At 31.1% G+C, this 27,086-nt stretch overlaps 1 protein-coding gene across 2 annotated transcripts in view; it reads left to right on the plus strand.

Annotated features, from left to right (window-relative positions):
- Positions 1 to 27,086, plus strand: part of LOC111031185 (protein trachealess) — a 121,490-nt gene that overhangs the window by 65,978 nt on the left and 28,426 nt on the right. The window contains exon 1 of one of the 2 annotated variants that reach the window (XM_022311021.1): positions 22,139 to 22,970. The exons of the other annotated variant lie outside the window; for it this stretch is intronic. Within the exon in view, the coding sequence (XP_022166713.1) occupies positions 22,756 to 22,970 (215 nt within the window). The 5' untranslated portion in view covers positions 22,139 to 22,755. Of the gene's footprint in view, positions 1 to 22,138; positions 22,971 to 27,086 lie in introns of those variants that run through there. 2 annotated transcript variants of the gene reach the window in all.

A 27,086-nucleotide genomic window follows, 5' to 3' on the forward strand; every position in this document is an offset into this window, starting at 1 on the left:
TACATCAATGTATCATCTAATATATTAGAAATTAGTTATAGTTCTTAAATTATAAATATTATTAACTATATTTGTAAGTTGTTTCAATATTTCAAGTTATATATTGAATTTAAATAGTCAATTTATCATTTAGTCGGTTAACTTAAATTATATAGACCTATATTGTACCCATATATAGTAATTATTTGTAGTTCAATTATTAAATTATATTTTTATTTGTTTGAAAATTTAAATGTATTTTATTATGAATATGTTATTATTTTTTAATACAATTAGTGTGTATAAAAACTATTTCGATTAATTCATAGTGTAAAATAATAATGATAAGTCTTTTTAAAATTATTATTTGAAGTAGGTATAGATTAAAAAAAAAGTTTCTGAAAATTATTAATAACCAAAATTTAGTTATATAACTTAAATACTTAAGCTACACTTAATAATGTGATGGTTTCAAATAAATAGAAAATATACCAAATTTATTAAATTTATTATTAAATTATAAATTGTGAATAATAATTAAATCAATACAATTATTTAATTCATCAGTTCAACATTATTTTAAATTTTGATATTATACTGTGATCGTAATAGCACAAAAAATACCCATGTAAACTCAAAAAGGTTTTGAGAAGTAGGTACTTAGGGATAATAAACACAATACATTCACATTTATTTTTCGAAAATTAATTTTTTTGTCTCTTCGTTCACACTAGTTTTATTTAATGGAATTATCAAGAAGGTCATAAAATGACAACGGTTCGGCTTAAGACTGCACATTTCTTTAGTCGTTCAAACGATTTTTTCGTCCCACTTCTAGAGCTTTTGTCTTTTTATCCATCGGATATGGTGCAAGCTCACGGACGCCAGTGTTATCGCTAATAAAAAAAAATAAAAGTCGCCAATAATTCATAGATCCATTTTCAACGAGTATTTTTTTTATCTTACTGACCAAGGGTGGCATTCCCCTTTTTTATGTCTAAAGAAATTGAATTTAGCTCATAAATTCCTTCCAAAAATACACGCGTAGGTACCTATATCTACCCTAGGGGTCTGACAATATTTACAACCTTTCTAGTTTCTACCTTACACTTATGATCAACGTGATTACATTGAGAAATCAAAAAAAATTTGAAAAATAGATTGAATGTTTTCTATTTTATGCTTGAAACAATAGAAGTCCGTTTGAAACATACAATATTTAATTATACATAGACATTTATTAGAACTATTATAGTTAGTTATAATAATAAAAATGTACTTAACTATGGGTTTATTAAATGAAAATTATATTTATTAGTATAATATATTTTATTATGATTATTTAGTATTACATCAAGTTGAATATCGTTTCAACATTGTTTTACCAATAATATTTTTCGCCTAACCTCAACCATAACGCTAAACAACAACAACAATAATAATAATAACATTATGTTTTATAGTTATTTTGAAGATAATAATTTACTTTTATACCAATAAAAAATATTATTATAATCAGACCAATGTCTGACAGAAGAAAAGTTATTTGTGCGAAAGATAACGTCATGGAGTATTCTTATTTTTTATGAAGTCGATACTTACCGAGAGAATGGAATGGGGCGAACGAGGATAGATGTTTCCGTCGCATAATTTTTCATTTATATCTTTGAATGACGTTTGATTTCCATATAGATGACGCGATTTTTGCGGGCAAGGTAAAAAGGCAGGAGGGAGTAGCCCTTTAAACGATGATTTATGAATGTTAACATATTGGAACACGACAGCAACAGGGACCCTCCGGTCAGGGATCTCTTTACCTACCCTCCAGTCATGCCGACCCTAAAACTACACAGTCATAATATACATTGTAATAATTCTGGTAAATATTTCACGACGAGAATGCATCGTGTTAACTTAGCTGTTTAAGGACATTTTTTGACGGTGCATATAGTTAGAGCATTATTGTAAATAGCACAGATATACTATTACAATCCAGAATAAAGAGTTTTGTTTGTGTATAAAATTATGTGATCACTAATTAATAGTCTATATTAAAATATAATTTTGATAATGATTTTGGAATCATGGTATCTGCAGATGTAGATCACAAATAAATGACATGTTTCTTAAATAATACTTTATAATTGATTTTAAATTATATTGCCTAGTTATCTTTAGTTTTTTTTTTATGTTACATTTTGATTTACATTCACAAAGTTGGTATTAATCTTAAATATATTTTAATTTCTAACTTGCCTCATCATATAAACACACATTAAGATAAGTGAACATTTTGTTCACATGTATATTGTATATGAATGCACAACAGTATAGTAGTTTTAATATGTTGATATGGTACAAACTTAACCAACTACATTTACATTGAGTTTTTATACTTATAATTCGATTATAAATCAATAATAAACAACTTATATCTGATACAACTCTTACATACCTACAACACTTATCGTATTAAACTAATAAAAATACATCATTTCGAACGTGACTCAGATATGCGAGTAAAACGAAATCCAATCCACCACTGAATGGATAACGTCGAATCCGCATAATTTTACAGTTTCATTATACAAGTTTTGTCATATATAAATGGTATGTGTGTGTTTGTACTTAAACAAACGTATATACATAATATTATATAATAATAACTGCAGCGTGTTTCCCTAAGACGTTCGAAACCGTTACTTGCTCCCTTTATAATATCTTGTATAATTTCCTGGCGCTTGTCTAGATTAGATTTAACCTCCACCCCAGTTTCACGGTTTTCCATTTAAGAAACCTCCATCATCCGTCCCACTTTAAACAGTCATTAAACTTAATGGGGACACTCTGCGGAACCACCGGTATGGAAACAAAACGCATATGTATGTATAATTATTATAATACAAAGTAAAAGGATATGCCTTATTTAAATATCTGATTAACAAGATAACCAACAGAGCACACAGAGTTGGAATCATTTTCATATCTCATCGTTATTCGATATATCATTTAAACAAGCCTAATTTTGCGAATCGATAGTTAAGACACGAAATCACGTATTTGTGAAAATAATACGACTTGTATTCACACGTTTGATTATTTGAAAGTATACATGGATATTCAAATAATTTTCATTACCTATAGTTATTTATTCATTTGTTTGGTTATTTTATTCAAGAATTTAGTCTATACCTATGACGTGATTGACCATAATACTAAACATCGAAATAATAGTATACAGTGTTTATAGTATATGTACATGTAATAGCCAATAGACACCTATAACTTTTAATAATAGTTAAGCCAAACAAAATCGTATTTAAACTGATGTAATAGTGTTTACATACAAATTGACTAAACTTAATTTTATCTTTACGAGTTGTTAGCCAGTATGAGGCAAATAGTGGAGGTGGCGTTGCGAGTGGCTAAGCTTGAGAAGGTCTACCAAACAATACATCACGAGCACAATCGACATAATATTAGGATTATAGCCAGTACTATACTATTAAATTAAATATTGCTAAAAAAATGTTCTAGTTTAGATCCCTATAATTTGATAAAACGCAAAAATTAAAATATGGTAAATAAATTATGCAAAAAAGGACATTGGCCAGAAGTTATTCATGGATTATTAGGGATGACTGGCTTATTTAAATTGTCGGGATAATAAATAATTTTGAGAAATATTTAAGAATAAATTATGATATTAACATTAATAAGCAATTTTTATTTTTATGAAATATAATAATATGAAACAAACCTGTCTTGTTAATTATCATTGTATTAGTGTATACTTCATACCTATCATTGTATAATAAATTTAATAATCAATTTATAACTGAATAATTTGCTGATAATTCAAATTGTAAATAGTTATTCATTTTTAATGTACAATCTAAACAGTTATACATTTTTCTAATGCATAAAAATTATTATTTCAAATTAGGAAGATTTATAGCTATATTAGATTCTATAATTTGAATAACATACATTTTATGATTTATGTAAGTACTTCATGTGCTGATACTGTACTATTTAGTTCTTTTTGTATTTTTAAGTTACTCTTTAAAAGTAAACATAAATAAATAAGGATAAAATGGATTGCACAATATTATAGTAGAAAAATTGTCGGGGGTGACGTGCATCTGCGACTGTGTTCATTCGTCGTCTACTCCAGTTTTCCGAACGCTGTCTGTGCTTTGAATACTAAGTTGCGGCTGAGAATACAAAAACGCGAAAATATGAATTTCCCCCTTTTTTTTTGTATTCGCTGGCTTTACTTTACCATACACAGTATTCGTTATATTTCTGAAAAAAGTCTAAAATCGATTATTTACCACGACCACTATTTCATATTTTTCGGACGATAAAACTCTTTCGCATTGTTTTCCAAGACTTGAACGTGCTTTCAAATTCACCACACACAGTACTATGGTCATATTATATGACCGTGTTGACGAAGTTCACTGACGTTTCAGATATTATACGATAAGGAATAGGGGTGAAAGAAACGTAATTAGGACCAAATAAATTGTCATTCACCGTGCGTCTTGTCATGGATGAGGAGAGGGTATGTTTTTCTGACCCTTATTGGATTAGCAGTCCGTTTTTCTGGGAACTCTTGTGAAAGTTTTTTTCGAGAGGTCCATAAAAGTATACCCACCCCGTCCAACTACAATTTAAATCTTTCAGTTGACTTGTAAGTTTACAAACAAAACACAGCAATTACGATGAAGCTGTGTATCAAACAGTTTCATTTGAACAACATAATATTTATTACGTTTCATATTATTATATGATGCATGCAAAATCCTTATATGTTTTAAATACACTCTTCTTGACCCTTTCACAGGTCATGTGTGTCAAATTATATGATTATTTTCTAAAAGGGCATTGTTATGTGAAATACTGGAACGTCTGGAACAGCTAACATTTTCATTCTAATTAAACGTTACATAATGTTGGCTCACTTGCAGCTGGTAGATTCCGAAAAATAGTTTTATATTTGAAATAACTATAATTGTGTATACGGCCAATAACTAAAAACCTATACATATTTAACACATATTATATCATAGACAAATTGACATTTTTGTAAACTCGAATTTATTGAAAATTTTCCAAAAAATAATAAATGTGTAGTTATTAATTTCATAATATATTATATTAAATGAATGGTTTTTGTTTTATGTAAAAAAAACTATATAATAAAAATAGGGAGGTCCGAGAACATATCATCATTGTGGTATCCTAAACCAATTTGGCTACACTTATAAATATAGATGGAAAATGAATCCCGGGGTCGGCGTGCTATAATCCGTAGATGGCTATAAATCTGCGACCAATTTTTCCCATAACGGAATATATATTTATATAATATATATTAGGTATATATCATTTTCCAATCTCGTCGTGGATTCCACTTGGTTATATACAACACAGCGCCCTTGAATTTGGCCGCTTGTTGCTGGAAACAATATAATATATATACATATATATTAGTACAATATTTTTTCCCGCGGAGTTTTCCTTCGTATCGAATGTGCCACACTACTGACTATAGCTGGGCGTGAAAAATGATCGGCTCGCCTCGTCGTATATTGGTCTCTGTATGATAAATGTAACCAGATCAACACGAAAAGGGTCCTGCAATAATGCCCAAGACAATCCATTATTAGGGTGCGATTTACGCACCAACGATGAGGTGGCGAAGGGAGGAGAAACAAGACGTTTTTTCGCCCTATGACTTTTTTTCTTCTTCGCCCAATCCTGCAGTCGCCCGACACTAGTTTGGAAATGTATTATGAACTATTGTCGGGCGATGTATGAGTAAAAAAAAACGCAACCAACTATTGTCTTACAATGGTAATAACAATATAATAATATGAGTACACAATATTATAGTATACACGTCAAAACCGATAAACTGTGTTCTAAGTGCCTATACGCAAATAAAAAAAAGTATTAAGCCGCACTAGAAGAAGATATTATATTATTAATTATTGTACACTCGCCGTTCATGTACATGCAATATGATACATACACAAATGTTGCCTGATCTCTGTGTTCTAGAAGTTAAATCATTGTGTACTACTATAATAATTCAGTGAGGGGGAGAGTACTACTCCGTCTTGTCATCCGAAGATCAGATAAACGCGCAGGTCGTCATCGTTGTCGTCGTCCCTCGGGTCTAATAAACTGTTTCTCCTAAGTGTTTTAATTTTTTTTTCCAGTCTTTATGAATTATAATGTAAGCAAAATACTACAGAAATAATATCACCGTACTCACCGGTCTTAAATCATCTGGCATTTGTAAGAGACCTAAGCGTATAAAAAATTAGAATTTCATATTTTTCTTATATTTTTTCCTCCCCGCTGTTAATTTATTTTTATTATCACCTTAGGACGGCTGTTTTATTTATTACATCTTCCCCAACCCGCCCTTGATATGCTTTCATTTCCTCCACTCGTTTCTTTAACTCTTTTGATAAAAAGCTCGAGATTTTTTCAGGGATATAACATGTACATATATATATATTTGGAATATATTTTTTAAGGGTAGAAAAAAATTATTAAAAATTCGTGGGGGAATATTTTAACGCCGACTCCGTCCAAAATTAATATTCCTATCGCACTCTTTCTCCCTTTAAAAAAAAAAATGTATATATATATATATTAATGTTGAAGCACAAAAACAACCCTCTCTCCATTTGAAGCATTTACTGAGCGATTTAAAAATACAGTGGCTCATAAAAACGAACAGTAAAAAACGTACGTTTTACAATTTAGTAGTTCTAATACTAAAAATATAAGTTGTCATCTATCATTCGTATTTAGTTATATTCCTTTTGGAGGCTATTCGTCTATGTTACAATTAGATCTTATTCCATATATCCGATATCCTTTCTAAAATTAGTTATAGAAGCAATATATTAATACCCTCATATTTGTTTTCATGTTCAATGACATTGTTCATATTTCTATAAAAAAGTAGAAGAGAAGTACAAATTAATTGTGTTTCAATATAAATGAATAAGATTACATACATATTATAAATTTCGTACTTCAATGAATTAAGTATTTAAAAAAAAGTAACATATTGATTCAATTTCACTTCAGTAAATATTAAATAATATAAACGTATTTATCTCAAGAAAATATTTACATAATATTATGTAAACATGTAATGCTAAGTAGTCAAAGCCGAATCATTCATGATCTAAAAAATAAACAATTCAATCATAAATACATTAAAACATTAAGTATAGTAATAATTATTAATTACTGAAATATATTGATATCAGAAAATCTTAAATAAACGGTTTCATCAAACAGCTAAATATGAATTACATTATATAGTTTAAAATTATTATTATTGGTTAATATTAATTATTTTAAGTGTTGTTGATTGCATAATATGTTATCTTATTTATTCATATAAAATAAAACTATATTGCAATATAGGCAGTAAGCACCTATTAAATTTTAATGAATTTAACTTATATATTATTCAAATAAACATTTATTTATATTTAAAATGTTTTATGGGTCGTCGAAGTGTCAACATTAGTGTTAGATTCACGGGTGTTAATGGAATATTACGTTAGAGGTGATTTAAAAAAAAATAAAAAGTGCCTGAGAAGATGAGGGTCGAGTTAATCGGTACACAGATTGTAAAGATCGTTCTAAAGAGAGGAGCAAATGGCCCGTTGTTAAGTCGTCAAGTGCCGCAGTTTTTAGCGATTTACCAACCATAACTTTTTGCAAGCACTTCTACCCCTCCCATGTTTCTAAACAAATACCCTCTTCATTTTAAAAACAAAAAATATGTATTTATATTATATATATTTATATAACAAGCCTGAGGAAATGTTTGCCGAGAATTGTTGCCAGTTCTGAGCTCTCCCCCTTTAATAATAACGGTAATAACAATAACGAGATTCGTTTAAGATGGAAATCTGAATAGGGTGGCCCGACTTAATTTTGATACATATTTTTCATAAGTTCCTCATTGAAATTGCATGTTATTAGGTGAGCCCCCCTCCCTCATTTTCTTCGTCGCCAATTTGTACGATAACGCCTCATCAGCTGTTCTTCTGTGTACCAATGTAACGTTTTAGTCTGTTGAGTTGCCTATACACCGACCGTCATTATTCTACAATTGAAATTACTATATTAAAACTCTAGTATTAACTATTGATACAATATAAATACTTCAAAGAGTGTACAAAAATGACTTTCAAATGAAACTATTCAACACAGAGAAATACTAAACAAAAGTTTAAACTGAATTTAATTATGTTTTTCTAGAAAATTCGTATTGTACCTACCTAATTGTATAAAAAATAATGCCATTTATGTATATAATGTTAGTGATCAATTTAGTTCGATGGACTTTTAGAGGTCATTCAAAGTGGTTGAGAGCAATGTATTAAATAAGCAATGTATTATCATAATCTACAATTAGTTTCCTGAAGTTTATTTATTTATTATTATAATTTAATCTCATATTATGTTGTTCATATTATTTTAAAAATGTAAAGAAACCGTGAGTCTTAAATTAATATTAGTCATGTATAGAAATAACAATTTTCTATTTGAGTGACAAAACTATTCCTATGCAAGATAATATTTTAAAAACAACCTATGGCTAGATATATGGAAATCTAAAACAAGTGCTTAAGCTAGTACCTAATCAAAATCGATTTAACTAAATTTTCAGTTAAAAACGAAACTTTTAAATGAATAACAATAATAATTTCACTGTGAATTAAACGTTGAACCTTGAACGTTTTTTTCTAGTGTCTGCTTCTTGAACAAGCACAAGCTGCAGAGGTTATTATTTATGATACATTAATTTAAAACATAATATGTTATTAATTATATTAATTCCTATTATGAACCATAAAGATTTACATTTTAAATAAATAATTTATTTTAGACTTGCGTAGAACCTAACGTTACATTTAAAAAGGACTATTACTTTATTTTATTCCTACTTAAGCGGTACACCCCAAATAAAATATCTTTGATTGAAATATACAAAATTATTTCTCTATTCACTAACTTTTGATATTGAATTAATATTATTCTCATATTTTAATTGGACTTGAATATATGTACAGTTTACACGGATATTTTAATGAATTTAGTTTACTTTTGTAAACATCACAAATTATTTTATAATAGATCCTGAATATCTACAACCATTTTTCTATAAACTAAAATACTTGGTGAAAGTGAGGATTTAAGTTTTACCTCCTTTGTAATAAAATATATCCACAATATTGTAGTACCTATTTAAATAAAATATTACTTATTAGTAAGAAATTTTAATTAAACAAGGTTTTGGAATGTTTCATATAATAATATTCTATTTTATACTATATTATTATGTTTGTATTTTCTTACAAAATGTCAAACTTAAAAAGTAACATTCTATAATAATATATTTTTCTAGATAGGCATTACCTAAAAATGAACACAAGAAGTTTGATTTTGTAATTTATATATCGTGGCGGAACAGATTACAGATACCTAAAAAGTGATATGCAGATAACGGCATTCTTACAAAAACGATAGATATTTAGTCTTTATCATTTTCAGTCATCACGTAGCAAGCGGACAAAAGAAAAACAGATCGACCAAACGTTGCATTGTTCACGCTAAGGTCATTGAGATAACTTGTATTAAGTTAGAAACTAAGTATATTTTTTGAAAATTTCCTCGTAATATGCTTACATTTAAATGTCTGTTAAATTATTAAATATTGTAATATTTGTTAATTTTTAATATATTAAATTCATAGTTTACCAAATAAATCAACAAATAATAATATTAACAGTAATATATGGTTAAAAATAATACTTTGCTGTATTTATATATTTAAACTACGATCGACAAACTTAAAAGTGTTGCATATATGATAAATTATAGTAATTGCCTATTTTTAACTGGGACTTAGATATTATATAATCACACATTATTATACATCGTCGTTTTATTAGTATCAGGTTTGAATTTAAAACCAATTTGCATCGAGGAAGAGGTGCGTTGGGTCTTGTTATTTTGTTAATGTTGTACGTATAAGAAAAAAGGGGGACCGACTTTATGAGGTGAAACGTTTTATCCACTGTTCAGGAGTTTGTCGTGGTTTCAGGGCTAATGTTAAGGAACGGTAAAAAGTCTAGGGGGTTGGAAAGCACAATATCCAAAGACGTTTTATGAGCCACCAACACATCGAGGTCTATATAAATATGTGTGTATATGGGTGCTTGTGTGTGTATATAATGTATATATATATATACATGGGCTGGATTTATCACGGTTGTAAAAATTTAATGCACCACAGAAATCCGAATCCCCCACCGATTCGAACGTGAATATTTTACATTAATATAACTGTATTTTTATAACACACTGCCACTGTGTATATATCGTATGCGTCTGTATAAAATTCAACCCCAAAGTGTTCGGTTATAGGATTTTTGTGTGGGAATATCAAAACACACACATAAATCTTTATATATATTATACTTCTGTTAATTCAAAACATGATATCATGGGATTTTATAGTGTTGTTTAAAATTATAGTACGTAACAATGTGTTAAAACTGAAAACCTATCTAAGTAGATAAACCTATACCTAGTATACCTATAATATTAGTACAGATTCCATACAAAATATGATTTTCTAAATTATTTATTCATTCAAATATGCATTTCAGAGAGAATTTGGATGTTTTATCTTCCATTAGCGTGTTGATGCATTTTGGAATTTTGCATTTGAATCATCATTTTTTAAATATTCTACTTATAACAAATCATATCCCTCGGGTGTTATATGTACTTACCACCTACTCAAACGTAGTATTTAAGGGCCTCTTACAATATGTTCTTCAGCTCGAGAGATGTACGTATTACTAGACTAGCAAAAACTTGTTTTATCGCTAACCGACCGATGTCCACGCGTGTCAAAACTCCAATAATCTACGAGTATTTATCGAGACGTCGGCGGCGTATGGATGCATGGCAACGGTCAGCGGTAGAGCAACTATACAAAGTATAGATATCACAGGTATTGGTTTGAGCTTCGAAAACCGCAGTGTTTGATAAGGAATCCGACTGTAACCCCTTAATAATAATAATAATAATAATAATAACAACAACAAGAAGAAGAAGTTTAATAAATAGCTATAGTGGAATAAAAACGTTTATTATGATTATTATTTTTCATTTCGTTTTTATCGAACCCGCGCGGTAAACACAATAACAACGGACGGTGTTCGGCAGCAAGAAGCAAAGTCGCCGTACACTGCAATAATACACACTCGGGGTGTCCCCGGGCGGCAGCGGACGGGTGTCTATCAAATTCGGTTTGGTGGCCCATCAGCCCGTGGGCGTCCGGCCGGCGGTTCAATGTAAACAAAGCCGTAACGAATGCCGCTGTCACCGTGAGCGCGCGCGCGGGCACATAGTACGTATAATGTGTATATACGTACGTGACGTACGGATAAAATTGGTTTTTTCAGCGCCCATCGACAACGGACGGTGTTATTGGTTTCCATTCTCCGCGGATGTATATGGACGCGACTGGCATCAGCAGCAGCGACTACCGTCTCCGCAACAGCGACCGACACACACACACACACACACACACACACACACACACACACACACACACACACACACACCACACTAGCTGTGATGCACATAATGTGTCACGGGCCTGTGGTCAAATACCTTTTTTTCTCTTCTTCTTCTCCTAGTCCGTCCTCTCCTCCTGTCCGCACATATAATAATAACGAGTTAGGTATATGATTCGTATATATATATATATATACGTATAGTATACGTATCGAATTTTTAGATGTCCATTATGCGCGTGTACAACCCATTGTCATGTTATATTAAGACCGGTCTACAGTATATGATCGTATATATATATATATAATATATATTATATGCGCATAGGTAAAGGTAGCACAACACAACAGTCCACGGGTTTATTATAGATATGGAAAAGCGTGCGCCCGTGATATTATATTTGTATACCTATTATGTTATATATAATTTTGGGCCGTCGCGCGCGCGTTGCGTGTATATAGTCTATATGTACAAGCAAGTATATAATGTATAAATATAATATTATACACTCTGTGGGTACAATAAACGAAAAAATAGTGGCACAAGCACCATATTCTGGAAACGAATCACAATGGCCGTGAAAAATCGGACACGGGCTCGGGTCGAGATGTATTCGGAACGACTCCGAATGTTGTGTAGATGTACATACTACATATATATATATATATTGTACACTGTACGTAGGTAAGTATATACCTACACGCGTTTGGTTTTTTACGAGGGAGGACTGCACTGCACGCGCGTTATGTCCGTTTGGGTTGAATTATATAATAATTTTATTTTTATTTTTTAGAATTCGTGTATTATAATAATATTATTACTGTTGTTTTTTATTTCATTTTATTATCTTTTCCTCCTCGTCCCGGCAAGTACAAACCCTTTTTGTCGGTTCGTGTTGAGATTGTAGAAACGCGCGCGTATCTAAATGAATTAGTGGCGGCCCACGGGGACCGATATACGCGTAATTAAATGGCGATTAAATCCCAGCCCCGGGATCCCGGACGATCCTTGAACTTGCATCATAAGTTAAAATACGCCCTGGACAGATACGATCTTATCGATATGCAATATGGAACCATTTTGTGCCCTGCCAGGAAGTACTACGACACTAATTGGTCGCACGGGATTTATACTACACGTAATGAAATATTACAGTAGTTGTTCTAATTTGTTTAGTTTCGTGCGACTATATACACCACAGAGACGTATTCAGAGTTTTCTCGTCCCGTCGCTAATTTTTTTTGCCCTCCGCCTATCTTGAAAATGTCAATTTTTACACATTATCTGTACAAACTAATACCAAATGATGATGTATGAAAAATAACTTCTACAAAGAAAAATGGATTACAGCCGAAAACATTGCTTTTCTGCAGTCCTTCTTTACACGTGATCGATTTTCTAACAAGAGTGAAATGATATTTGTTGCAAACTTACACCAAATTGTACGAACAATCGCATATCCCTAAGAACCATAAAAAACTTGTGAATGATAATAACATAGGTAGGTGACTTACTATGTGTGTCTTACCACCCTCAAATCTTCATCACATTCACCTGGAAACAGTTGACACGTTTCCTAGACCCAGTGTGATAAGGCTCGGAAATAAATTAATAATCGTTGACAAGACTCGTTCCGCGCAAAATTAAACATCAGGCCGGCGATTACCGTTTTCTGGAATTAAATGGACTATTCAACGGAAAATATCAAGATTACCTACCAGCTCGCGAGTAACATGAACCTTATATACAGCGGTTACCTCGACCGCAGTATAAATTCGGTAACCACAGTCCAGGTTGCTTAAACCATAATATACGGTATATCTGCTAATTATCGATACCTACGGACAGTCACTAATCCCAACATATTTTCCATCGTTGGTTAAGCGGTCTTCTAGTAAAAATTAAAAACGCGGTCGTTGCCACTTGTCTGCCTTTTTCTTCTTGCTTTTCGATTATTGATCCAGTTTATTTTCACGTTTACGTTCTAGAGTACGTATTATTTAGTGGTGTGTAGCACGACGAAATTCCAGTGAAACGCGTCTTGTGCGTATATTTGCAAGCCTCATCATTTCCGGTCCGACGATACGCGTCACTTGTTTTCCGAGCAGAGGGCGGCGCGTCAAGGTAAGCGCACATCATGTCACCTATATTCCTATATTATTCACAGGTTATTCTTTCAAATTCGTACACATCCATTATTAGTGTTATTTCAAATTATTTTATTTACGTATTAGAATATTTACCTGCGGTTGTCTACAGATGAGTTTGTAAAATCCGAGTAACCCTTGGTTAAAATATTCACGTTATGCACCGTCCACCGATTTCTGGTAGATAGGTATATGATACGAGTATATAAAATATAATTTGATCATTAAGAAGAAGTGAGTATGCTTAATAATGGCCCTGTTATACGTACGTCTATAAAAAAATATTTATATTGGAACTATGATTAAGTACGTTAATAAAAAAGTCTAACCACTGAGTGACTTATTTCTTACCAGCTATATCCTATATCGACACAGTATAACCACAATAATTTACGCAACGCCAATGTCCAATATAGCAATATGGTAAAGACGTAACTTCAATAACACGTGGTTTGGCGTATGTATACTTTTATTTTATCAGTACCTACTCAGTCAAGTTATAGTTTCTATTAATCGCTTACATCTACAGCTGCGGTTATGTACGTGTATAATAAATAATATAATATAATTGATTAAAATAATACCTATACAATAATGTACTCTAAATTGTATTTACAACTTATAGTATAATTTATATGGTATTATATTATAATACAGGTAGTAATATAGGTATAATAATATTATATTATATTTGGTACTATGCAAAACTACTCGAGAATGGTCGCTCCTCCTATATAATATTATTATATTCATTATATGGGTACTTTTTTTCAATTATTTTCAGTCCGGCACCGCACCTTCCTATAGTTCCTATATAGCTGCTTTTTAGTCAACTAAACAAATTGCAATACGCGCATATACTAGCTATTAAGCTGTAGTAGATACACGTTTTTATAATTTTTTTGTTATTAGCATGTATGTACATTTCTATTTTAAGTAGATATGTAATCGGTTTTTTTTTAATCGCCACAACATTATGCAGTCAATTAAGTATTTCGTGCGTACTGTTTTATGAATGTCGATAGTGGTAAACACATTACTCCGTGAGTTGTGAGCGCAATATGTCGACTTTTCCACGCGGGCATCCATGTTCTAGATTATCATCAACAAATATTGAACTTATTCGTTTTACAATAATGCAAGACAAAAATTTACACTAGATACCTATTAGATATGATATCATTTAGATAACCTAACCTAATTCGATTGTGAAATTTATATTTTAAGAAATATTATGAAGGTATTTTACCCAATTGAAATGATAAATTAAAAAAATTAAAAATTACCTCTATAGATGATAATATATATGACTACATATGCAATAATTTTAAATCTTAAAGAGTACATATGAATAATATTTTATTAAGAATTAATTTTAAAATATTTTTCGCTTTCACATTTATTTTAATCAATTTCTGTGACCTCTTTATTTTACAATGGCCAATATTTATTTCGAAACAACATATTTCTATCATTGCAGTTGTAATAAATATATTGATTCAACTTATGTGTATATAATAATATGTAATATGTATAAACTTAGTGCATAGAATATCTATACTTTCATATTATGTAGTATTATAATTTATAATGTGCATAATATATATTGTGATAGAAGTGACACATTATTCATTTTGATTTTTTATGAACTAAATATCGATTATATAGTATCTATTTGGTTGTCACAAGAAAAATTACACAATAATAAAGTAAAAAAAAGTATTTCCCAAATACCTTATAATCAATGTTTTTTTCTATTTACTACATTAAATGCCACTTCGAATTTTTATATATGTGTCCAATGCTATAAGTATATGTAATAGTAATAACTTAACATGATTTATGAACATAAAAAATGTATATTCACTTTCTCTTTTTTGGATTTTGTAACTGTCATAACTTTATTATAGCCTATTATAGGCATTGTGTTAAATGTAGATAGCAAAGAGTATGATCTGCATAAAAACGTAAATCATACAATCGTATGTTTTAATATTTTCAATAAGTCGATAACTATGAGTACTGACAATTGTTAAGTATCAATATTTCAAAATAATACCGAATTATATTATTTTGGTTATGATATAATATTTTATTTTTTTACTATTTGTAGCAAAGCTATTTAAATCCATCCCAAAATTATTTTTAAATTATAACTATTTTTAACTACTTTGGGAATTAATTGTTTCTTATTTAGATTAAATATGTTGTACATTTTTTAGTACAAGTATTGATTTTTTTTAAACGTTTTATAATCGATTTTATAATATGTAATTTCCAACTGTTTCTTATTCTTATATCTAATTATTGTATAATTTTATGTAATTATATGTCGTACAATAATTAATTTCAAGCACACTAAGATAGTTACAACAACTTTGTTCCTCCACCTGTTAAGGCTCGATGGGATTGTTCTTCATAAATCCAATTTAGGAGGGGGTAGGTTAGGAAGATAAGACCAACTGATATGGGATAGTGTGTGTATATTAGGTATTGCTACCCTTCGTTTTGGAATAATATGAGGCTAGAACTGCAGGGGTGATGTAACTGGATCAGAAAGGGAGAGAGGGCTAATGAAGCGTCTGCGGCCGCTTGATTGCACCGTATTTACTGGTCAGCAGTTGAGTTTTCTTTTCACCTAAACACCCGATCCCAACATTTCAAACCTTAGTATAAAACGATATTCTAGGAATGGGGATAGAAAATACTTTAGTTGTTACAACAGTTAAATACTGGGATCAATAAGCATATTTTGTAAACTTTCACAGTATGTACAAACTTACATTTTCAATATTACGTTATTATTGTACATAGTAAGTCTAATTATTATTGTTATTTGTTGTAATTATAAAAGTGTATTTTTTAAACGTATCTATGTATATTATTTTATTTTTGTATAAATGTATATTGTATAATTTTATTATACTTTTACATTATTAATATTTTAAAATAAACATTATGATTCAAATTTAGAATTTTTTTCGTTATATTTGTTAGTGCTTTCAAATTATATTTAGATTGATTTAGAAATAAATAATATGCTGAAGTTTTTCTAGAAACGTAAATTCACCCCCGGGAAGAGTTTTGGTCTCCATATAATCAGTGGTCACGTCTCAGGGTCCATGCAAAGAAAATCAAGATTTTGACCCCTTTTGACCCAACAGACACATATCAACCCTCCGGAGTCCTTTTATGCGGAAACAATGTCTGAATGAAATGCCAAAATAATGTTTTTTCTTCTTTTTTTATCCATCCCCTATTCACGCCTCTGAGTTACAGTAATTTTTCTCCTCCAATGCATATGATACATGTGTCGATATATATGTATATATTATACGCATATATCGTTCATCTAGATATATATATACACATTATACATAAATAATGAGAGAGTATATAATTCCATACCCACTACACTAAACCAGATTCAACTCAAATAGTCAAATGGAACAATAATATCTGCATTCGGCACTATAGGTACGTATGGAATCATAAAATATGAGTGTCCTAATCGGGCCAATTCCTAGGTCTCTAATATGCAAATCTTTAAAGTAGGTTTACTATATTATAGTACAACCTAAACAATCTTGCCAGCCATTTTGAAAATGCATTATAATTCTTTGGGCCACACAGAAAATTAGATTAAAAATATTATGATATTATTGTAGCGTCGACGTTGTCAATAAAATAATACAGGCACCGCGTTGGGCGGACATTCTGGAATATTGTTCTCTCGTCTGGTCAATATAAACAAAACATTTTTACATAGCGAATTTTCTAGGGAAAATTTAAGGAAATCTCGAGGGCCATACAAGGTGGGCCGCGGGTTGTCCACTCTTGTTGTAGTACATGTTATAATGCTGTTACTACTCAGTACTTACTGCAGACTTATTGTTATTATTTTGTAGACTACTTAACAGTTTAACACATACATATAAGATGTTAGTTGACATTAATTTTATATCTTGTGATTTCTGACACAACGATCAATCGTTATCTTAGGCGGAGATACTGGCAAATATTAGGAGATGATTAAATATTCGATAGCATAATTAATAAGAATAATGTGATGGATCTACCACCACATAACCAATGCAAACATTTTAAAAGAAAAACATTATATAGGTACCTTCTTAACAAGTAATTTAAAACAAAATATTATAAAACATAATAATAATGAATATTAATACCATTCAATGTATTACTCGTATTTATCATTGAGTTTAATATTATAACATTATACAGTTATTATACTTTAAGATAATATTTCTTTTAGATTCTGAGCACAGAGCTCTTGCATTCGTTTTACAATGTAGTGTACGTTTTTTTTATTTTTTATGTTTCTATATATATGTATGATACATAGTAGAAAAATGCATTCAACTTCAATCATGAAGATGGTTTTTGATAGGAAGTAGGATCTAGTTGGTACTTTTAAAAAGTCAAAATTAAATATACTAATTTTTTTTTTTTAACAATCCGAAAAACCAAAATTTGTCTACCTACATTATGTTATTCATTTGAAGCTACCAGTAATAACTATAATGATTTATCATATCTCTAACTTATATGTTTATTGGTATTGCAGAGAATAGATTTATTAGATTGTACAATAATTGAATAATGCATAATGTTTGATGGACATAATTATGCTCGGATTACGTTTTATTTGACTTCTCCATATTTCATAAATACAATCTGTTCTGACAGATTTAGATAAAGTTGATTCTATTAGAGATAGGCTTTCCGTAAAGAAATGTAGGTACCACTATCGCCTCTAATCTTATAGACAAATGCAGGTTATGGTAGTATTTTGACGTGGACATTTTGCAGAAATACTTCAGACAGAAAATATCACGGACCCAGGCTTAGGCAAATGTGGTTGGTCATAATGGCATCATTTGTCAGCCTTAAGGAGTATATATAGGCTTATTCTTTTTTCTCGTCGTCGTCGTAAATATCGTCCCTTTACGTCGCCGCCTTTTTAAGTTACATTATGTATGCCCCCGCTGCATTTATAGGATTTCACGTACTGCGTAGCAAATAAATTACGGATATTTTTGCTGTGAAACTTTATCATCCATTAATATTTTACTGTTATTATTTGTTCAGACATTTACATTAATTCAGCAAGTTTTCAATAATCTTCTTATAGGTTCTTTGTCAAATGTTGACCGGTTAACAAGAATTCATTATATTATATTTCCAGTCTACGTCAACAATATTTAATAGATATAACATTGTCTTAAAAAGTTTATTCCTTTGACAAATAAAATAGGTACCGCCTTTCAAAGTTTGAACCACGCATAATATGCTCAAAACTACAAAAACAGTTATGCTCTGTTACTATAGTATATTATTATTGATTATAAATAGATAGCTACTATGTATTTACTAATATTTATAAATTTATAATCAATGGTTATAATTGGCTATCATTATAATGATAGAGCTAACCTTGTTACGTTATTTTATAACATTAAATTTACATGTTTATATTAATACGTTCTAATCAATCATAATATATTAATATTTAAAATTAGTTTAATTATTATTTATCACTATATCGTAGTTAATATTATGATTTGATAACATAGCATACTATGTTATGCTGCTAATTTTATATAATTCCTGCTGGCCACTAAAGTGTAAGCAAAGACAATTTCGGCACATAATACGCTTGCGCCTTATAAATATCTATACATAATATGACCATAATAATTTACCCATATAATATAAAATCATATTTTTTTTTAATGTCAAACTGCTCATTACAAATTCCACGTGACGAACGATTGTTCATCGGTAGATCACGTCGATCGGGCCCCATAAATAATATAAATATTCCATTATATTTTAGTGTACTGCAGGAACAGATAGGACTGTGACGGAATGTCGAGCCGGCCATTTGCCAAACACCGACGTCGGTGGCGGTGGCGGAGGTCCGCAAGCGAGTAACGTCCTGAATATTGATTTGGGTAGAGACCCCCTTTATATACGCGCCCCCCACTTTATAGGTATATACTATATATAAATGTATACAGGGCACTCGCTATTTTATGAGAATGGTATTTCCGCCACGGTGTATAGGTACGTATAAAATGGTATCTCTTGCACCCATAGCACGTGGTTACATATTTTGTGTTTTTTTACTCGATCTGACCCGGTTAGAAAGATTTTTCGATCGAATCATTTATTCATCGCCGATATAATGCGATATTATACAATGATGTGCACCAAAATTAAATTAGTTCGTTTTATTCTATGTTGTATCGCGTGTGCACTGTACACGAAATGGAAGTCAAATTTCGAAAATGCTCTCTCGTGACACGTTTAGCCCACTGAAAATGATTGGACGTGATTTGAAGGTATAAGTGACTATGCCATTCGGTAACCGACAGTTATTTTCACCCCCATGACTTAGTTTTAGTTATTTTGTACACAGCTATTTTGGTGCCTATTATAGTTCTATATAGATAATTATGTTTATAGTTATTGTTATAATATTCTAATATGTATCATACTCACATATACATATACAATATACATGTAATAAATTGTATTGTATATATGATTTGCCATTCATTTATAAATTATATGAAAATATTAGGTATGTGTTTGGAAATGGTAATTGGTTAATTCGTAATACATATTAAAGTCATAGACAATAATACAATTATTGTGACAGTTGGTTTGTCGTTTTAAATGGGTTGTGTTGTACCACAAAATTAACGTAGCGTAATAGATTTTTTTTTACTGGTTAGTAGATGACCTTTACACGTTTCTTGGTGGTTTATGAAATAAATAAAATAAAAATTAATGTTTATTCCATTTAAAAATGAATAGATGATTCGCTGAAGTGTGACAAATTACGGTGAAAACATATAAGAATGTACTATGTAGGTACTCGCGTGTTTGAAAAAACTCTTAATTTTAAATATTATAACTACTATCTATAAATTATTCCTACTTTTTAAAGACAGAGATCATACTAAAAATTTTTTTAATATAAACTCCATCACTTATTTATATATTTGAAAATGTAGTTTCACAAGTATTCTTAACGGTGTATTTATATAGGTAGATATAAGGTACAATGGTATATTTACCTATATACATATTTATAAATATTTAAGTACTAAATTGTAAATAAAGATTATTACTTGATATATAGTTAATAATAATGAATTCTATATGGGTACATAACTTTGTACATATGATGTGAATATGTAATTGTCAATTGATACCACATTATTGTTATTATGTACCACATAGATAGCAGTACCTAATTACATTGCCGTTTACCCAATTCGTATTATATTTAATATTGGTACCTACATTATAGACTATATATTTATAGGACCTTCATATTTATTATTTAAAGTCGTATAGAATGTACTAACTATCATAGTACGACTTTAAGTATTTTTTTAAAATGTTTATCAGTTGACTATATATATTTCTGCAGAAGAAGCTTCGGTGTTGATTTTATTTAAAGAATCGAATATTATAATCTTTCTAATTTCTGCATGAAACCTATATTTACTGATATTGTTCATATTATTTAAGTTTATGATTTATATTGCCACTATTCAGAAGGCCAGTCTACCGACACAGTACCTATATCTATACAGTCATAACTCTACCTTTTACTTTTCAGCCACATGAATGCTTATTATTAAGTGTATATACTGGTATAGGTACTGTTGGAAGTCGACTAGCCGTGCCGAAACGATAATAATTCAAAATACCTATTTATTAATTGATAAAATGAGCAAACCTTTATGACTACAGAGCAGTGTACAGCAGTGTTACACGCAGTATAGATATTAGGTAGGTATACTACACATCACACGCACGCAGTCTACAATAAAAATAATAATAATAATAAGGAAAATCAGCATCGGAAACGGGGCGAGAAAATGGATCGTGCTGAGGTTCTAAAACCCACAAGATTCTGCAGCTTTGGGGAAGAGCGCCACGCACCCACACCTACCTACCCACACGCGCACACACACACACACACACACACACACACACACAAACACACCCACTCACCATATATTGATGTACATATTATATATAGCCATATAGGTATTCGTTAGGGGCGAGGGGGAGACGCACGTGACGGCCGTTTCCGTCGTTAATGAATATAGTTCGGCAAAACGGTATAGCAGAATATAATATGCGCGTCGTACGGTGTAACAAAAATAGTAACAGGTAAGCGGCGGCGGCGGTGACGTGACGTCCGCGCGCGCGTACGTGGGTGGAGCGTGTGGAGGACCAATGGTGTACGTGCCTGGGCGTGTCCGGCGAAGAGCGCGCGCGCTCCGCCGCCGTCTGCAGCGTCTCGGTTGTGTCGCGCCGCGTCGAACCCTCCGCGCGCCGGCACGAACGTCCGACGTCGTCTCAGTGCGGACCGCAACCTGCCCGTCCCGGACGTGTCGTCTTGGATTTTCTCGAAACGCCGCGCGCGCGCTAATATAGGTACCGCCGATCGACGTGCGACTGCTGTACAAGTGACACCTCTCAACGATATTATGCAACACGCGCGCACACGCACATAATAATATTTTAATACGCGTCTTACGTTTACGCCTGCTCACCTCATCGTACCTCGCTACCATCTCATAATGTTATATTATCGTATCACATTAACGTGCCATGTAGATCTGTGGTGAAAAACGAGACGTTTTACATCCGTCCGACTTTGATTTCGTTCACGATTTTGTGCCTCACGCGTGTACAGGGTGCAACACACATTCAACATTATATTATACGTCACGCGTGCACGGATATATCGTCCTATATGTAGTATAGATCGTTTGGCAGTGCCGCTGTGTGCGTTTATCCGTCGTCGCCGCGATCGCAAGTGTTCGTCGTCGTCGTACAATATATTTTTATAAATTACGTACGCGATGCGCTGCCGCAGCTAACAATTGACGCGGGCTCACGTACGCTGGATTTTTCACACGCGCACATCATGCTGCCGTACCAGGCGATGGCCATGGACTACGCGTCCGCGTCATTCCAACGACATCCGGCCGCGGCCAACGTGGGACACCATCACCACGCGGCCGGCGGGCCCGGTGGCGGTGGCCCAGGGTCGGCCGCCGCCGCGTTCAGCCCGTCGTGGTTTGTACCGGCTGACTTGTGCATGCCGTTCGCCAAGCAGAATCAGCCGCTCGTTGAACCGGGGTCAGTTTTTTTTTCATACCTATAATATGAAACCGTATTATTATTTAATTTTTTTTTTGGTTTTTACGAGTTCCAATAATTTATTAGTTATAACTTTATAAGACTACAGCGGATGAGGTATATACCACGCCACCACGTTATAGTCTTTATTTTATAGCTAGGCATATATCTATTGTTATGGTTCACATTATTCTCTCATACTTAATGTAAAATATAACTTAGTAATCCAAAATGAACAGGTATATTATGAATTAGGTACCTAATACTATCTATTAATATAGTCTCATTATATTTTATTTTTATTTTTTATTTCTACGAACATATTTTATTAGAAAGATTAACAGTATGTAAAATGCACGTATATTGATGGTCGGTATATTAATATGTGACTAACATGTGCTATGTCATATGATGCACATTATATAGCTATTGATAGTCAGTGCAATGTAATAACTAGTTTAAAATATTTTATATTTTTGGAGTACCTATTGAAATTTCATACTGTGCTGAAATAGTACAATTGGAAACTTGAGAACCACCTATACTCGAGTACTCTGATTATATTCAAAATATTATTCCAACTTTTAATCTTCCAAAATTTGTTATAGGTTTTAATATAATGAAAGTTTAAAAAAAAAATTATCTATGAGTATGACTTACAATATACTGAAGTAGGTACCTATATACTGCGTATAGCTTTTTGAGATTTTTCAATTGAATCAAATAATTAAAACATTGTAAAACCAACAGGTCCTTCTTTACAATTCCTTTTTTTTTTTTAATTTTAAGACGTAACTCTAAAGTGAATTAGTGAAATCTGTAGTTGTCTAAAGGTGGAATCATTCGATACCATATAAACTTTCCAATAAAAAATTGTTAAACATAGTTTAATTTTTATATATGTTTGTATAAACAGAATTCGTAAAATATATACTTTTATAAAGCTTTCCATTTGACAAACAATTATCTTTATTAAATAATTATTAACATGTTAAAAAATCTATAATTTATTATTACTTATTAGTAATCAGAAAATATTTTTAATTGTCTGTGATTTAAGATTATTTGGTTTTACCGTTAGCACTTTGGTTTTAGTTAAAATATAATATGTACTCTATATAGGTACGTGAGTAACGCAAGATTAGCTGTATGCTTAATTAAAGCATTTTTTTTTACCTTTGTCAACTTCTTCAGGCTTACCTCATCTCTACATATGTTACACATATTGTGAGTTTTATGTATCATATTGTCAGGCTATTTGTACAATCTCAAAAAAAAAGAAAATAATATACATGTATTAATGTGAACAATAAATATATAATATATTAATATATATATTACATTATAAATTATATAGATATAATATAGTATAGTATACTTATATATATTTAGCAAGCATGTTGAGTCTTTAGACATATGAAAAAAAATGATTCTTTAATTTACCTTCACTCGTGTACCTATACGTATGTCTTTTAGTATAAGATGCAGCGTCTATCATAAAAATGGTTGGATAATATAAAACGAATACATTTTTTTTAAAAAATGAAGGGAAATAAAAAATTTTTTTCTTACCCACAAACGGCGTTCTGAAATAAATTTTACTGGAAAATCGAAGATAAGACGCGTGCCGAAAACGGTTTGGAATTCCTGAACACAACAACTACGGTTGTCATTGTTAACGTTAATTGGATGCGGGTGGCCTCCGAACGGCCATGTACTTTTCATTAGCGCCCATCCGACGACTGTACATAGTGTGTACCTATTATACCTATACGTTTCACGGTCTTGATAATAACTACTGCTACTGATCACCGACTCCCGAGTTCTGTTATATCTCAGAATGACTTTGCTCGTTTGTTTGTTGTTTATAGCCACAGAGCTGTAGATTCATCAAAACTACACCTTACTATTATTATTATTTTTTTTTAGATTCCTTTCATAAATCCAATCGTTTATAATAACTATAACTATTCTTAGCCCCCTCCCCCCACCCAGGAGTGTGCGTGCACCGTTCATTTTATAACAAGTGTTTATACTAATCGCTGGTGGTGCAGAACGGGTGCATCCCAGGGACGCCACATCACAAAATGTTAATAAAATATGTGTATGATATTCTTGTGTCACCAGATAACCGTTCCACGATTTGGTTATCTTTTCATTTATTCTTTTGTTCTGAAAATCAAAAATATCATGTCATTTGAGTGTGAACTATTTAAAAGGAATATATTATTGTTGCATAGCCGTATTATTGTATTAATCAAAAGACTTAATAGATACCTATAATGTAGTTTTTTTGTGTGGTAGACGATAGTCCGATTAATTCAATTTCCACCTCCAGGCAATTTTTTATTTCGTTTCTAGTCAAATTGGACTACCATTTATGAATCATGACTTCATGAGTGAGTCTTAAAGTCATTATTTTTTATGAAGTATAATTATTTCAAACAGACATAATATTATGAAATGACTGATAATTTTGTTTAAGTTCCTCAATAATTATTATAGAAATTTCTATAAAAACCATGCAAATACGAAACGATATTTGGTTAATAATCCGCTTGAATAATCAAATATTCTCAAATAATTTTTTATTTTGTCCACAAATTTACAAATTGTACGACTTAAAACAGAGACAAATTATTTCATCGCAAATACCGATGAGATGTAATAGGAAATATTATTAGATGAAGAAATGGTTACTAAATAAAAACAATGAACATTTAAAAAATTGCAAACAAAATAAATAAATATAATTTTCTATGTTTAACTATTAAATACTAATTTTGTACTAATTTGACTTAGTAAAAGTTGTCCGCTCGGTGCAGTTTCTTATTTCGATCGATCACGCTAAATCTACCATTTAATATAATGTCTTATAGTACGATACCATATGTAAGTATATTATTAGGATGTAAATTATATTATAAACAAAAACTATAAATTCCAATTGTTTATTCATCTGCAATATAAGAAACTTTATTATTTTATCTACTATGGTTTTTGAAAATCGTTAATAATTAAAAGTAGGAATATTTGAGAGTTGAGACCATATAATTAAGAATGTCATGACCTTACATTAAGCTAAATAATAATATGGTTATTTATCCCCATAAGACATATTGCATAATATAATATACCTATATATGCACCGACTTTCATACACTATCATAAATTATAATCATGTGTCGAATTCATCATAATATTAAAGCTATTAAATCCTTTTCAAGATTTATAAGCTATTCCATCGACATTACAGAGGTATAATGACAAACGACGTAGGTATATGTATAGGTATTAGTGTATTACTGATTCTGTCTTTTTTTTATTATCTGAATCGACTGAAACGTATTGTAGTTTTCCATACCAAAATAAAGATATAGGTGTATATTATATAATAATAAGGCGCCTTTGGTGTTTTCTTTTTAATTTCCTGGATTGCTATTTATTATCGCCTGTTGATAATAGGTAGGTACACATACGCAACCTTACGATCCAGCGCAGAACAATTGTCGGACGGGCGACGGCCTGTGATCGTATCGGTTGCACCCGTATTTTAGCAGCTCATTTCCGTCTGCCTAGCCCATATACACATTATATTCCTATGGGACTTCAATACTGTTGCATTGCTGCTGACCAAATGCCTTTATTTCCGAGTTTTATGGTTGTGTGGCTGAAAAACACTCGTAAATTCCCCTTTTTCTTACGCCGCCGTATACTGCAAGTCGTATTTTTTTTCTTTAACGACCAACCCATTACCTGAGACCGTGTCAATATTATCTGTGTGCAGCGAATGAAATATTTTTTCCGTTATCCATTACAGCTGTATATACAATTATAGTTAATTCGAGTACCATTAACATTTTATTTCTAAGTAATATTATTAAAATTAGTAACCTAATATCACGTTTTATAGAGTTGCACCAATATATTATCCGTAGATTATGCTACTACAACTTTGGTTATAATAACTTTTCTATTGCTGGATAGTCATTATTTACATGGAAATTTAATATGTACATAATAAAAACGATTAATGGATCTAGTCCTTTATTTACATACCACGTTAAAACGTTAAGTTTAATAAATTATAAATATTTTTTTTAGTTAGATTAATTT

Source organism: Myzus persicae, unplaced genomic scaffold (assembly GCF_001856785.1).
Source record: "Myzus persicae strain clone G006 unplaced genomic scaffold, MPER_G0061.0, whole genome shotgun sequence".
NCBI lineage: Eukaryota > Metazoa > Arthropoda > Insecta > Hemiptera > Aphididae > Myzus > Myzus persicae.